Source organism: Strigops habroptila, chromosome 8, assembly GCF_004027225.2.
Source record: "Strigops habroptila isolate Jane chromosome 8, bStrHab1.2.pri, whole genome shotgun sequence".
In the NCBI taxonomy this organism is placed as follows: Eukaryota; Metazoa; Chordata; class Aves; order Psittaciformes; family Psittacidae; genus Strigops; species Strigops habroptila.
Window position 1 is genome coordinate 50,229,965 of NC_044284.2, and position 13,085 is coordinate 50,243,049.

At 36.6% G+C, this 13,085-nt stretch overlaps 1 protein-coding gene across 1 annotated transcript in view; it reads right to left on the reverse strand.

Moving 5' to 3' along the window:
- The window catches only part of AK5 (adenylate kinase 5), a 91,441-nt gene that overhangs the window by 43,651 nt on the left and 34,705 nt on the right, over positions 1-13,085 (reverse strand). Inside the window, exon 7 of the mRNA XM_030493915.1 lies at positions 2,808-2,898. Coding sequence (XP_030349775.1) covers positions 2,808-2,898 — 91 coding nt within the window. The remainder of the gene's footprint in view (positions 1-2,807; positions 2,899-13,085) is intronic.

A 13,085-nucleotide genomic window follows, 5' to 3' on the forward strand; every position in this document is an offset into this window, starting at 1 on the left:
TGGACAGCTGAGAGGGTGTGGGTAGTATGGCAGAAATGCACCCCAGAACCCAGGGGCATCATAGCCATAAATGTCTCTGGTCCTGTAAAATATTTCGGTGTTCTGAGCCTGGGTGCATGTCACTTTCTCTGAAAGTACCACTTTTCCCAAATGCAAATGTCACACACTGCTTTTTCACAGTTCATTACATTAATTTATACAATGAAACTAAATTGTACCGATTTGTCTAAATTTATTTGCAGTTGATTTAACTTCCCATTACAAGGTATCTATACACCATCATGTGAATTAATTAAGTCTGCTTCTTGGACCATTTGTATTTTGGCAAAGCAGCTAATGTATTTCCAATCCTTGCTTATATTCGTTACTTATTTCAAATCCTGATAGCAGTTCTACTCAATATGGTTCATTGGCTCGAATTTGCCCATACTCATATTTTAACAACCATAGTATTTGCACTGTTCAACACTGTCATAAAAGTAATCTAAGACTATCCTGTGAAATATGTTGCTTCTCTTAATAGCATGTTTAAGCTCAATAAAATAAAAATGTCTTTTTATGTTATGGAACATGTTCTGAAGCACTGTCTAACAACTCAATGCATGTTGCATATAAGCAGTTGGGCAAGACAAATGTTTAGAAGATAAATTTCAAGTGGAATATAATAGAAATAATTTACTGAAGGACTGATTAGCATTAGAATGGTTACCTTTTAATTTTGCTCTCGGTAAGATGCTTCTAATACAATTTTTATTGCAACCTTACACTCTTGAGTTTCATGACAGGTTGCTCATAGCAACAGTCTTAATATGTCATAGAAGGCAATGAGAAAATTGTATTTTAATCTAGGAAATAGGTTTTTTTTCAGTATAGATTCTTACACAGTTGATTACTACTGGATTTTACAGGTATAGCATATGAAATAGATTGATATGGAGGCATGAAAATATTAGAAATACTATGTTTACATTAGCTGCTAGTAACCAAAATATACTGCAATAGCACTAATGAGATTAAAAGACAAGAAGTGAGATCAAGGCAATGCTGGAATTGCAACCTCTACAAATTAAATATCTGGTCTCATAGGACTTCTAGAAATCCTATTTCTTGATGGTTGAACTTGATGATCTTAAAGGTCTTTTCCAATCGAAACGATTCTAGGATTCTACTTTGAATCTCTTTACTATTTTTAGTGCTCAGGTTTGGCACAAATTAGATGATTATGGCATGGCTTCTGATAAAGCTCATAGCTCTCCAGTTATTTTGGTGAAGGATTTATTAAGTAGATCAGACTTTCAAGGAACTGACTGAAACTCATCCAGAATCACTACCAGTTTTTTGCAAACTGTTTACCTTTTGTCAATCTGTTTGTCAGAGCAGCACCTTTATGCCACTTCTTTAATCTTCTTGCTACTCGGTGCTTAGCTCATTAATTAGAGAATTAACAGATATCTATTAATACAACGCTATACATTGTGAATGCCATTTTAGGTTTGGAATCAATCTCTTGCCTCTAGGAATAAGGCTAAGCACAAAAGAGGTAAGCGTGCCACCTACTCTTTATTCTTGTGTGCATCTTATCACAAAGCTAACCACTAGAAACCTGGGGTTTTAGCTAATACACTTTATATCATTCTCAGTCTCCCACCCTCTGTCTTGATAATTCATCTTTATGTATTTTTGAACATTATCAAAAATAGCCTTATGGGTTGGTTTTGTAGGCTACCTAGCTTGGAACCCCCTTTCAAATCTTCAAAATATGGACTAATCATTCTGTCTGAAGCACTGCTCTTTGCAGATGTCTTGCTAGCAGAAAGAAGTAATCCCCCCCCCCTTGTCAAAAAAAGACGATAGATGTATTGCTACTACGAGACCTCATTGTGCTTCATCAATTCCTTCTTCCTTAACAGCTCCCAGATGATTTTTCACGATTACAAATACATGGAGCTACCCTGTCTGCGAATTTGTGGTAGACGAGTTTTCCCTTAAACAGGGGGGAGATCACACACATGATTTTCTCTACTATACATATCTAATTTTTGTTTTAATAAAGCTAGTAAATTTTACAGGAAAACAGTTCACTTAAATTTTCTTTTTCTTTTTGTATGCTGTTTCTGAAGATATTTATAACCTCATCTACCTATATAACTCTCATGGTTTACTTGGAAAGCAGCCAGGGATGCCATCTATAAAAAGAAAAAGTTGTGAAGTTTCCAAGGAACATTTTCCTATTCCTCTCAAGGAAAATATTTGACAGATGTTATGGATTTTCACTTCTTTGATTTTTAACTTCAATTCTTTTGCAGTCTTTTGTCCCTCAAAGGCTTTTATTTTGAAGACATTCAAGCGTCAGTAAGCACAAATAATAAATATATAAATAAATATAACTCCCAAATGTATGACTAATATTCACACACCGTTTCAGAATCAGTACCAATTATTAGGGAGGAAGTATCATTAGTCTCATAGGACTGGTTTTATGGTGAACACTGAGGTATCACCTTAAACTGAAATTGCTGACAACTGGAATCGATCAACTTACAAAGTTTTTGTATTAATAATATAGTTGATTAATGGACTATCTATAGTATTTTAAGGTGAGCTTGTAGATAAACAAGATGTTAGGTGGGTTGCGTGACGCTTCCAAGTGTAAAGATACTTTTTTGCCCTTAGTCATGCAAATGTTTGAGAGAGGTCAAGACTTTGCTACAGTACACACATGCATACTTGAGGAATACGAAAAAGGCATCCCACCGATGTCAAATGCAATATAAAAAGGTGGTTCTTTAAATCTTACATTAACTCACCTGTTGAAGCCTCTTCGTTTGCAAATAGCTTATTGTCAACTGCTGAACTTATGTCAAAGAACACTTCTTCTTCATCTCTGTCTGCATCAAACTATTAAAAAAAAAAAAAACCAAAACAAAACAGTTGGTAATCAGACACTGTTACTACTTGCCTAGGTTTTATAGAAATATGATTTTATTAAATTAACGGACATTTAATTACTGTTGCTCTGGATTTTTTCTTATTTCTTGAATTGAGGCCAGGTACATTACTATGGAAAAAGGGAATACTGTAACCTCAAATTACAGGAGCAAGTAAATAATGGTCACAGCAGATGACTATTTTCAATCATTCTGTGTGTTCAGTGACACCTTTTAGGATGTGGAATGAACCCCAGGGCAAAAAACATTACATTAGCACTTCCAAACTCATGAAATTCAGTGGGCTTTTTCTTCAAGTCCAAGACTGTTGTGCACCTTTTCAGATGTCTTGCCAATAATTACCTGCCATAGTAAAAATAATAGGCAAGAGGAAAAGCCATGGAGAAGGAAGTTCAAATCCTAATAGGACCTTTGCTGCAGATGCTAACCTTTATATAGATGAAGTTGTTTTCCAAGTATCTCTGAATATAGCATGATACTTAAAAAGTTAATTTTAGAGAGTTACTGAGCTGCTTGTCCAACACCCACCATTGCAAAATCAGTATCACGCTTTTCATCATGCCTTATGATGACTTATGTATTATCTATATTACTTAAGCTGTTTTGTCACTGGTAATGAGATTTGCTTTCTTATGGAACTTTCCATCAGCACCTCAAGGTAAACTCGGAGGCAAATATCAGCCCAAGAATTTAGAGTGGCAGATGCCAGAAATAGTTCAAAAATAGGGAAAGAACATCAAAAAGACAAAGAATGATTCTACAGACTGTGTCTGTGTGAATAAAAGAAAATAGAGCTTGTTGGAGACCAGAGTATATGTGAGTGAGGCAACCATTGTAGGAAGTTTGCTGCCAACAAGCTTAACTTTGACACGTGTGTGCTCAAATCTTAATTGGTATTAGTCACAATTTAAATCTTTATGGTTTTAATATTTAGCTTTATGCTTAGCTCAGCCCTAGAGTTCATTACTATTACAGATAAGTCTACTATAATCATCAATACAGAGAATTTTCTGACTGGTTCTTCAAAGTGAGTTTCTGGCTCTGACCCTGAGGACCACTGAGAAGTTCATCCTGTGATATGTGGGCAGACATTTATCTATTCTTGAGGAGTTCTTTAGCCATTCAGTGTTACTCAAAACTCAAAGCATTATTTTCTATTTATAAAGCAGAAATTCATTTGTGTTTACCTGTTGGAAGGATTACATCTTAACTTATGTCAAAACTGAGGCTTGTGGAAGAACATGTCTTGAAGTTGTTGGGCTACTGTTAGGCAGTTTATTATCCATGCGCAAAGAGCAGCTTTGAAATTTCTTTGTTGATAAGAGTATTGATCTCTGCATTAGTCTGTGCCTGAGGAAGTGTGGGTATATGCTTTTCTGTTGCTTCTCAGCAAAAAATGTACATGTTTCATCAGATATGCTAGGGAAGACTTATCATAGGATATAATGTTTGTGGGTATGTGTACACATAAAACCCAGTAAATTGTAATTGGGTTGTGTCTGATTGATTGTTACTGTGTAGGTCACACCACACTTGGAGAGATGACAGGTTTGCTTTCTCATTAGTACCATTCCTCTGAATAATCCAGTTTACCATGAAAAAGCCCCTCATGATCAATCTCAAAACGTTCTGAAGGTTCCAAGAATTTGAAACATCGACTTCCCCCATTCAAAGAACACCAGCTGTGCTTCAGTACTCTGAAAAATCTGGGGTTTGTAATGAAAACCTATATTGTCACCCAAAGAAAACCAATTATTTGAAGCTTGCACATAGACTCAGTTTTCCCCTCACAAAACGAGAATTGAACCCTGAGCCACAGGAAGGCAAGGTAGCTTTCAAAGAGAAATTATTTTTGAAAGAAACCAAGTAACCATGTGAGTTCTGTACTTCACTGAATTGCTAAACATTTTAAAATGAAATCCTTGTGATAATTATTGGAGGCCTGAATAAAACATAAAAGGTACTCAAACAACCCTATTCACAAAGAACAAACAGCAGTAAAACCTGTATTTTTAGCAGAACATGTCTATAAATCAATAGGTTCCTTTCCCTCTGAAAACAAATCCCAACTTCAAAACATAGCTCTTTGCAACTGGATTGTCTACTGTATCTTTATGGACTGCTCAGTTCAATTATAGTCAAGGCCTATGTTTTATAGAAATATGATTTTATTAATCATGCCAGTGAAAGCACTTGCAAAACACAAGACACTAACAGTATTGTTATCTGAATTGATATCATCTTTACCAGTGATACAGGAAGAAGCAAAGTACCTCTTCCCTGTGAGGTCAATGGGGTTTCAGGTTTGAACTCTCTCTACAGTGTTTACCTCAATGAGGCACTAATGGTGGTTTTGTACTTCATTATCTCTGTTTTGTTGGACTGGGAAAGATGAGGGAGGACCTTGGAGGACAAGAGAATCATATTCCTTTAAGAACCAGCCTAAATCTCTGAACCAAGAAAAGCTTCACAAACCTTTCTGAAGAACATTCGGGGGCTACGCTTGGTAAGAATCCAGTAAAGTCTTTCCCCTGCCCAACATATATATGTGGAAACTGCTGGGTAGCAATCTCCACATCACTTCTATGAGTGGTCCTGCTTTCAAGATTTATCTCCCTATGACAAATGAAAGTACCAGAGGCTTTTTCTACCTTCTCTCTCCTCAGTCAGTTCAGTAATGGTGTTTCTGTGGGAGGAAGAGGTAATAAAGCATCATTTGGGAGGATGTGAATTTACAACACCCACACACTGTAGCTACACCACATACTGTTCTGCTTCCACCTGGTTTGGGGGAACACATCCCAAGGATTAAAGCAGGAACAAGAACATTCTATGATCATAGAATCATAGAATGGCTACGGTTGGAAAGGATCTTAAGATCATCTAAGATTTCCTTTTAGCTGATTTTCACCTAGTTTTGCTTTGCTCTGACATAACAATTAAGTAAAGAAATTACCAGTAGAAGTCATGTACGTCAGTATATATTGATTTTATTTTTATTTTTTTTAATAAATGGTGACTGGCAGAATGATGGATTTTCTGGAAAGTTTATCCCAGTTTCATGTGAACATAGTCGAATTGGAGGATTTGATGCTGGCACAGTTATATCTAAAAATGATGGAAAATATTTTCCAGATCTTCTGTGCTGTAAGTAATTGTTCTAGGGAAAGCAGGTTGTACTTGCTGCTCTCAGGGAGAAAATGATTAGTGTTTCTAAATAAGCACCCAATAAATCCCAGCCAACAGAAGGAGCTTCACAGAAAAATTGCCTGAGTTGTTGAACATTATGAATCTCACTGGTCGATGGTAAACAGAGGTTTGGTAATACCAAATATACCTCCGTATGTATTGGTTTGATTTGCTGTTTGTTTTGGTTTTTCTTCAGTAAAACCAGCTTTTTCCTCATGTGTATCTAGGGGAAGCATCAAGGAAACTGCAGAATTTTGGGTGAGGGTGAAGTGATCCAGCCTGGCACTGCCCGCTGCAGACTGATTCACCTCTAATGCCACTGCTAGTCTCTGCAGGTGGTTTATCCAAAATGACAGCCCCAAAATAAAGGGAGATCATAATAGTCTTTCTAATTAGAGCACAGGGAAACTAGAAAGAAATCTGACTGCAGCAGACTCATACAGAATTCTTTTTTGTGCACTTTGAAATAAAGTTATAAATGGAGAAAGCATTAAACCCCCCCCAAGCAAATAGACATAGTTAAATAACATTTGCAATAATAGATGACAATGTCTTCTATTTTAGAACATGATGGATGTCAATTAAAAGAAAATAAACCATGTCCAAATTAAAATAATAACATTGGGCTAATTGCTCCATGGCAATATTCCCATCCACCTCAAAATCAAATATGATTACAGGAATTGGATGATGAATGCTTTATTTGCTCTCTTTCTTGACAAAGACTCCAACAATAACTGCAATTCATACGTGTCTTGAGTGTTTTCTCAGTCATTGAAACATGTTTCAGGTAGAAATGCCCTAAATACTGTACATTTAACAGTACAGGTGACCTGATTATTAGACCCACTTGCCGCAAGGTATCCATATGTGCTCTTTTGACCTCTTGGACTTGCCTCAGTAGGAAGTTATCACTGGTCTTCAAGAGCAGGAGTGAGTATGGGCTGCGAAGCCTCTGACCATTGTAGTCAGTGCTTTTAGGAAAAAACCCCAAGGAGTTGCTTTGAGTTTTATTTTAAGTCGCATCCTCAGGTAGGGACCTTCCTGTGGTGCTTGACTGATCTTTAGCTGTGGAAAATAGGCCACTAGACCTCCAATCATATAAATAGGATAGAGGATATTCTTTTTTTTTTTTTTTTTTTTTTTGTTAGACAAAGCAGTCTCTCTGACGGGAGATTTATAGTGAACAATTAAGTGAACAGGATTCGGGTTGTGCTGCTTAGCCAGGGGGTCTAATTAGATGTAGGAACAGCAGTGCTGAATGTAAGCCAAGTGATAACAACATCGAGGTGTTTGGCACAGGGGTGGTAGCTCCCGGATGCTCAGAGCACTGCTAGTATCCACAGCTGATAAACTGGAGGGACTTCCAGATGGGCTGTGAGAATGATTACATGACTGCCATGCCTGATAAGAGAAGAATTAGGGCTGAGATTGGAGAAGGTTGAAAAATACGTTTCCTGTACCTTTCTATAGGATAGAGAAATTTTAGAAGTTGTTATATGAAGCAGACAGAATTGTAATATGCAAGGATGAAGAACAAGTGAGCCAAATTTGGAATTGAAGCAAGCAGCAAAATTTATTCCTATGCCAGTTTCTTTACTGCTTAATTAATCATAATTGGCAATGGATTCCCCACGAATTGAAAAATTTACATACTGTTCCTGAAAAGAATTAATTAGAGTCTGCAGTTTAAAAATTGCTCTATATAGCCATAGCTGTCACTTCTAACTTTATAATCATTAACCAGCTATACGTGGAAGTGAAACACAGTCATTGTTTAGGAAGTGGAGAAATCATCCATATATTGTTACCTGAAACAGAGGAGGGTGTGACACAAAAGTTGTGTCACAGTTATCCCATGCTTTCCAAAGAGATACCTAGTTTAGAAGTCTGATTGTACCACTGTCCTTGAAGTGTTGGTAGTTTTTGGTGGAAAAGTTGACAATCCTTTAGGTGGTAACATAAAAAGATTCGTAAGACTGAGCAAGTTACAATGATTTTTCAGTGCTAGTGGCTACAACTATGACAAGAGCAACTCACTGTTTTTATTCAGACTGGTTTAGGCAAGGGTTTGCTCCTGAAGGAGTGAAAACAAATAAGAAATAGTTTTATTTTACCCTTGGTAATACTAAAAAATGAAGTGAGACACATTTGAGTATAGAAGTGCTGCTTTATGATTCTCAGACACCCAGGAAGAAATCCTTTTATTAATGTTGCTTCATCCCTAGTTTGCTTCTCTTAATAATTACAAGCTAACTGACTGTTGCAGTTACAGCTACAGAACTGTGGAAAAAGGAATAAAAAAAAAAACCAGCAACACGGGAAAACAGTAAAAATATGTGAGGAAAAATATATAAGGTAGGGTAATAACCATTGGGAAGGGAGGACAGGAAAAAAGAGCTGAAACCTTGTATACAAAAAATAATAGAGAGGGACTGACGAATGAAGCTGTAATGTGCAGACTGGGAACTCAGGAAACATTTCCCTATTATAAAGCACTCACAGAATCATAGAATGGTTTGAGCTGGAAAGGACCTTAAGATCATCTAGTTCCACCCCCCGAAAAAACACCCCCTTGGGGGAGCCACAGGCAGTGGGACGCAGTTCCCCACCACCCTACCACCAGCTCTGCTGCCCCAATGAGCAGCCGCAGTGCCTGCCCCAACTTTTAACAATACTCTTTAAAAAAAAACCAAAACAGAAACAAAAAACTTCCAGAACACCATAAAATGGGGGGAGGAGACACAGGGAAGACATATTTCTCTGTAATCCACTCATTTAATTCTAATATTTTCTATCTTTTGTATCAAATATTCTGAGATGTCAGATTAATTTTTTATATGATTTTGTATCATGTACAGAAGACAAACTACAACTGAAACTACACTAGAGCTTACCAGTGATTAATAAAAAATTATGCAATTAGAGGTCATAAATTTGTATTGGACAGAAATTTAGAAAAGAAACTGAATGGAGATTTCATCACCATTAATATGATCCTAAGGAATACTCCGAGTTATCTAAAATAAACCAATTAGCACCTTATTTTTTACCACAGGAGTTCCACAGATGATTCAGAAATCATTGCAGCGTCCTCATACGTTAATATTAGAGTTTCTCAAGTTCCATTTGTTAACTGTCTATTGATACAAGTGCTACTTGTAAACAAGTGTGAGGCTGAATGTTCACCAGCTCTGAGTGGAGCTGATAGTTCTGTAGGGGCTGCTGCTAGTTTTTGTTTATCCCAACCTTATTTACTCAAAATAGGTGCAATTTGAAGCCACTAAATATGTAATTTTTGAACACACATGGATGGAATCCGGTATGGTAATAACAAATTAAAATTAAACCATCCAATTCAAATAATATCTTCCAGTAACATTAGTGAGAACTGAAATGACCCTTAGAAAGGGTAAATAAGCAGTTATAATGGAAACTACCAGCTAACTGCTTTATACTGCAAAATGTGAAAATACAAACCTGCACACCCATACACACACAGATCAAACCTGCTCTGCTCCTCTAGAAACAAAGAGACGGACCCTGAATAGATTTAGGAATTTTGTTATAGCTGATAAGAAATGCAAAATTTATGTCTGATTCTGGCTCACTCCCACGTTAGTACAGAAGAGGATATCTTGGGACACTTGTTCCATTGCTAATCATCTCCCTGTTCTATTAATTTGGCAGTACATAGACAACACAATTACTACAAAAGAGAGGCTTTGGGTTTTTTTCCTCTTAAAATTATTTTCTGTTATTTCATACTAAACTCAAGAACTTAGTGCCATGACACACAAGTATGGAGATCTTCTGACAGTTTAATTCCCTTCACAGTAAAACTCGGTTAAGCCAGTTTGTGAAATGGAACTGATGATATGGAACACTATGACACCAAGTAAATGGTATGTATTATCTGAAGAAACAATAAGAAGCAGAAATAATAGCCCATCTTTGTAGGTTTATGTGGAGTAATAGCTTTTGATAGGCAGAAAGAGGGAGAAGTTCTATCTTTATGCTGCGATGATGCTGAGCAACACCCTGACATATCAGTTTTCAGCTGTTAAAAATGAGTGCCTTGGGCAACGTGGTGGCGAGAGTTGATGGGAGAAATACTGCAATTATAGGCTCTCCTGGAACAGGAAATAGGCAAACTGAAGGACAGCTAGATGTGATTGGGGGTGACAGCAGAAATCGATAATTTGGTGGCATGGTAGGTAAAATATTAATGAACTGGGAGGAAAGCAATTACTTGTTTGGTAGAGAAGCTGATGGAGAGATTGGTGCCACAGGGTGGTTTTAGAACTTACGTACTTGTCATAACACTAAGATGCAAAGCATTTCTGTCTGAGCAGATATTTAAGAGCACTGGCTGGTTAATTTTTTTTCCCAATAGGGATATTCATCTGGATAGCTGGTGACTATAATGTCGAAAGCAAATATATTGCTGTTTTATTTCTGAAATCATTTTTACATCATGTTTTCCATTTCCTTAGAGGAGTTGTGAGTTTCCAACAGGCATTGTTCTCTACTATATTTGTATCTCTTTTAACTTTTTTAAGCTGACATCAGTTTAACATAAGAATAAACAATTCACAATGTTTCAGCTATTTCTCTACACTATTGTGGCCCCTACAATAAGTATTCTTTTTCTTTCTGAAGTTGACATCAGAAATCAGAACCAAATTAGGCACCATATGCATTAGTTCACGTAGCATTTACAGCCTGTGATTCATACGTGTTTGTTCTGGGTTATCTGACTAGTCGACTTCTAGGAGTAACTTTTCAAACTATAAATACTGCCAACATTTCTACATATGAATTCTCTATGTGTATCCACTCTGCAATGATTGAAAATTTGCTCCTTAATATGTATTACATCTGTCCAGCAGCTCCTATATCTAAGTCAGCTATATTAATAATTTTTGAAGATTAATTAAAAACAGGAGATGCTTTAGCACATACACATATAGACACCTTTCCTACCTTGAAAGCACAAACACTCTTTCTTATTTTTAAAAATATGCATTCCACTGTTGGAGTAATTTTCACTATGTGTTTGCTTTTTAAAGAGAATTCATAGAATTGCAGAATTGCCTTTAGAGAGGCAAATGGTATTACAAAAAACCAAAACAGTCATGTCAAGCATCAAGACAGATCACTACTGGAGAGCTTGAATAGAAAACTGAATTGCAGTCTGAGTTAGGAGATGCTCCATGATTTATTTGTCACTCAGTTCCTGTAGAACCCAGGAAAACATTCAGCCTGAAGGAGAGATCATCTTACTCTGGCCACCACTGTGACTAGAATAAATTGTTTGATTTTTTTACTTTAATGCACCTAACCCTACCGGAAGGGAAAGACATTAGTGATTACAGAGAGTCAGGTATGATTGGATGCTGTCGAAATCCTCATACAGCTTTAACAGCCCTCCATGTCTTAGCTTGCAATATCCATTCTTTCCTCTTACATTACTGGAGCTCACAGTGACACTGCAGATGACGAAGCATTAATGTAAAATTCAGTATTTTGAAACCTAGGCAAAGGGCAGAACAGCACAAACAAGTCTCATGAAGCTCAGTCGATAACAGCTGTAGTCAGTTTGCTATATTCAGTTCAGTGGCATTACAGGAAGATCTAGAATTACTTGACTCTTCCCCAGATGCCTTTGTTTTTTCATTCCACAGCAATAATGCTTTTCCTCCAGTAAGTTTTTTTCCATCTTTACCTAGTAAGGCTTCTGATGGGGTTTGGATGTGTCCTTGTTCTTCAGGAGTTCCTTGGGAGCTCACCCTATTTCATGTAAAACAAGAGACTCTTTGGGAATAAACCAGTTAAGGATACTGGTTACTACAGTAATTCTACTATTTCCTCCAGTACCACATGAGATGTTCCCATTCGTAGAGCACCCAGTTCGGTGAAACAGCTCTGATCACTAATATGTTCAACTAAATGCTTTTCTCAATACCTTTAGTTTTTGAGTGCAGCAGTGTTTCCCAAAAAGAATGAGCCCTAAAGCTTCAAGACATTAACTAATACGTTTGTGTGTAGACAGATGTTTTCCTGAATAAAGTTTAAAAAATACCTGTTTTCTTCTGCCTGTATTGCTCTTGGAGCTTCTGTGTCACTGTGCCTTGTATTTAAAACAAACCCAAATTGTTTTCTAATATCAGCTCCCACAGCAGATACAGATTGCAGGAAGGCACCTCAAATAAATATATAGGAACACTGGTTTCCCAGGGAATGTCCATAAAATCAACAACTGTAATTCAAATAAGGCAACTAAAATACATTTTAGAAAAACTCAGAAATAAAAAACATTTCTTCTTATAAATATTATTTTCTTCCAGTGATAATTTGCACTCTGCTTCAATGAAAAGTGTTGATACTGCTGCCAAATACACCAAGTATTTTGTTTTCAAGATCAATAGCATTTCTCCTGTTGGCTTTTGTGGCAGAGCTTCTGAATGAAAAATAGTAAAATATTGTAGGTTGGTCTTTTACCATTAGATGATGTCAAAACAACTATTACCAAAAATATGACTTTTGCCTGTGTTTCATCACAGTTCAGCTATCAACTGAAGGCTAACAAGAAAAGTCCTGAGTTAATTTCTAATGCAAATGTAATTAGTTAATAAAGCACAAGAACTAATGACTTGGATGCAAGAACAAGCATGGGGTATACCATAGGCTTAAACATTAGCTGCTGTGGGGTTCTTATATGCAAAATCTGCATTTAATTCAGGAAATAATTCAATATTTGTAGGTGTCTAAGACCATAGCAATATAGGTAATTCATTTGCAATAGTAGAATTTCAGATTGTAAGAAGCAGAACATTTGAAAATTATTGGCTTTTCCTGTTTTTAACCTGCCCATGGCAGGGGGGTTAGAACTAGATGATCTTAAGGTCCTTTCTAACCCAAACCATTCTGTGATTCTATTTTCCT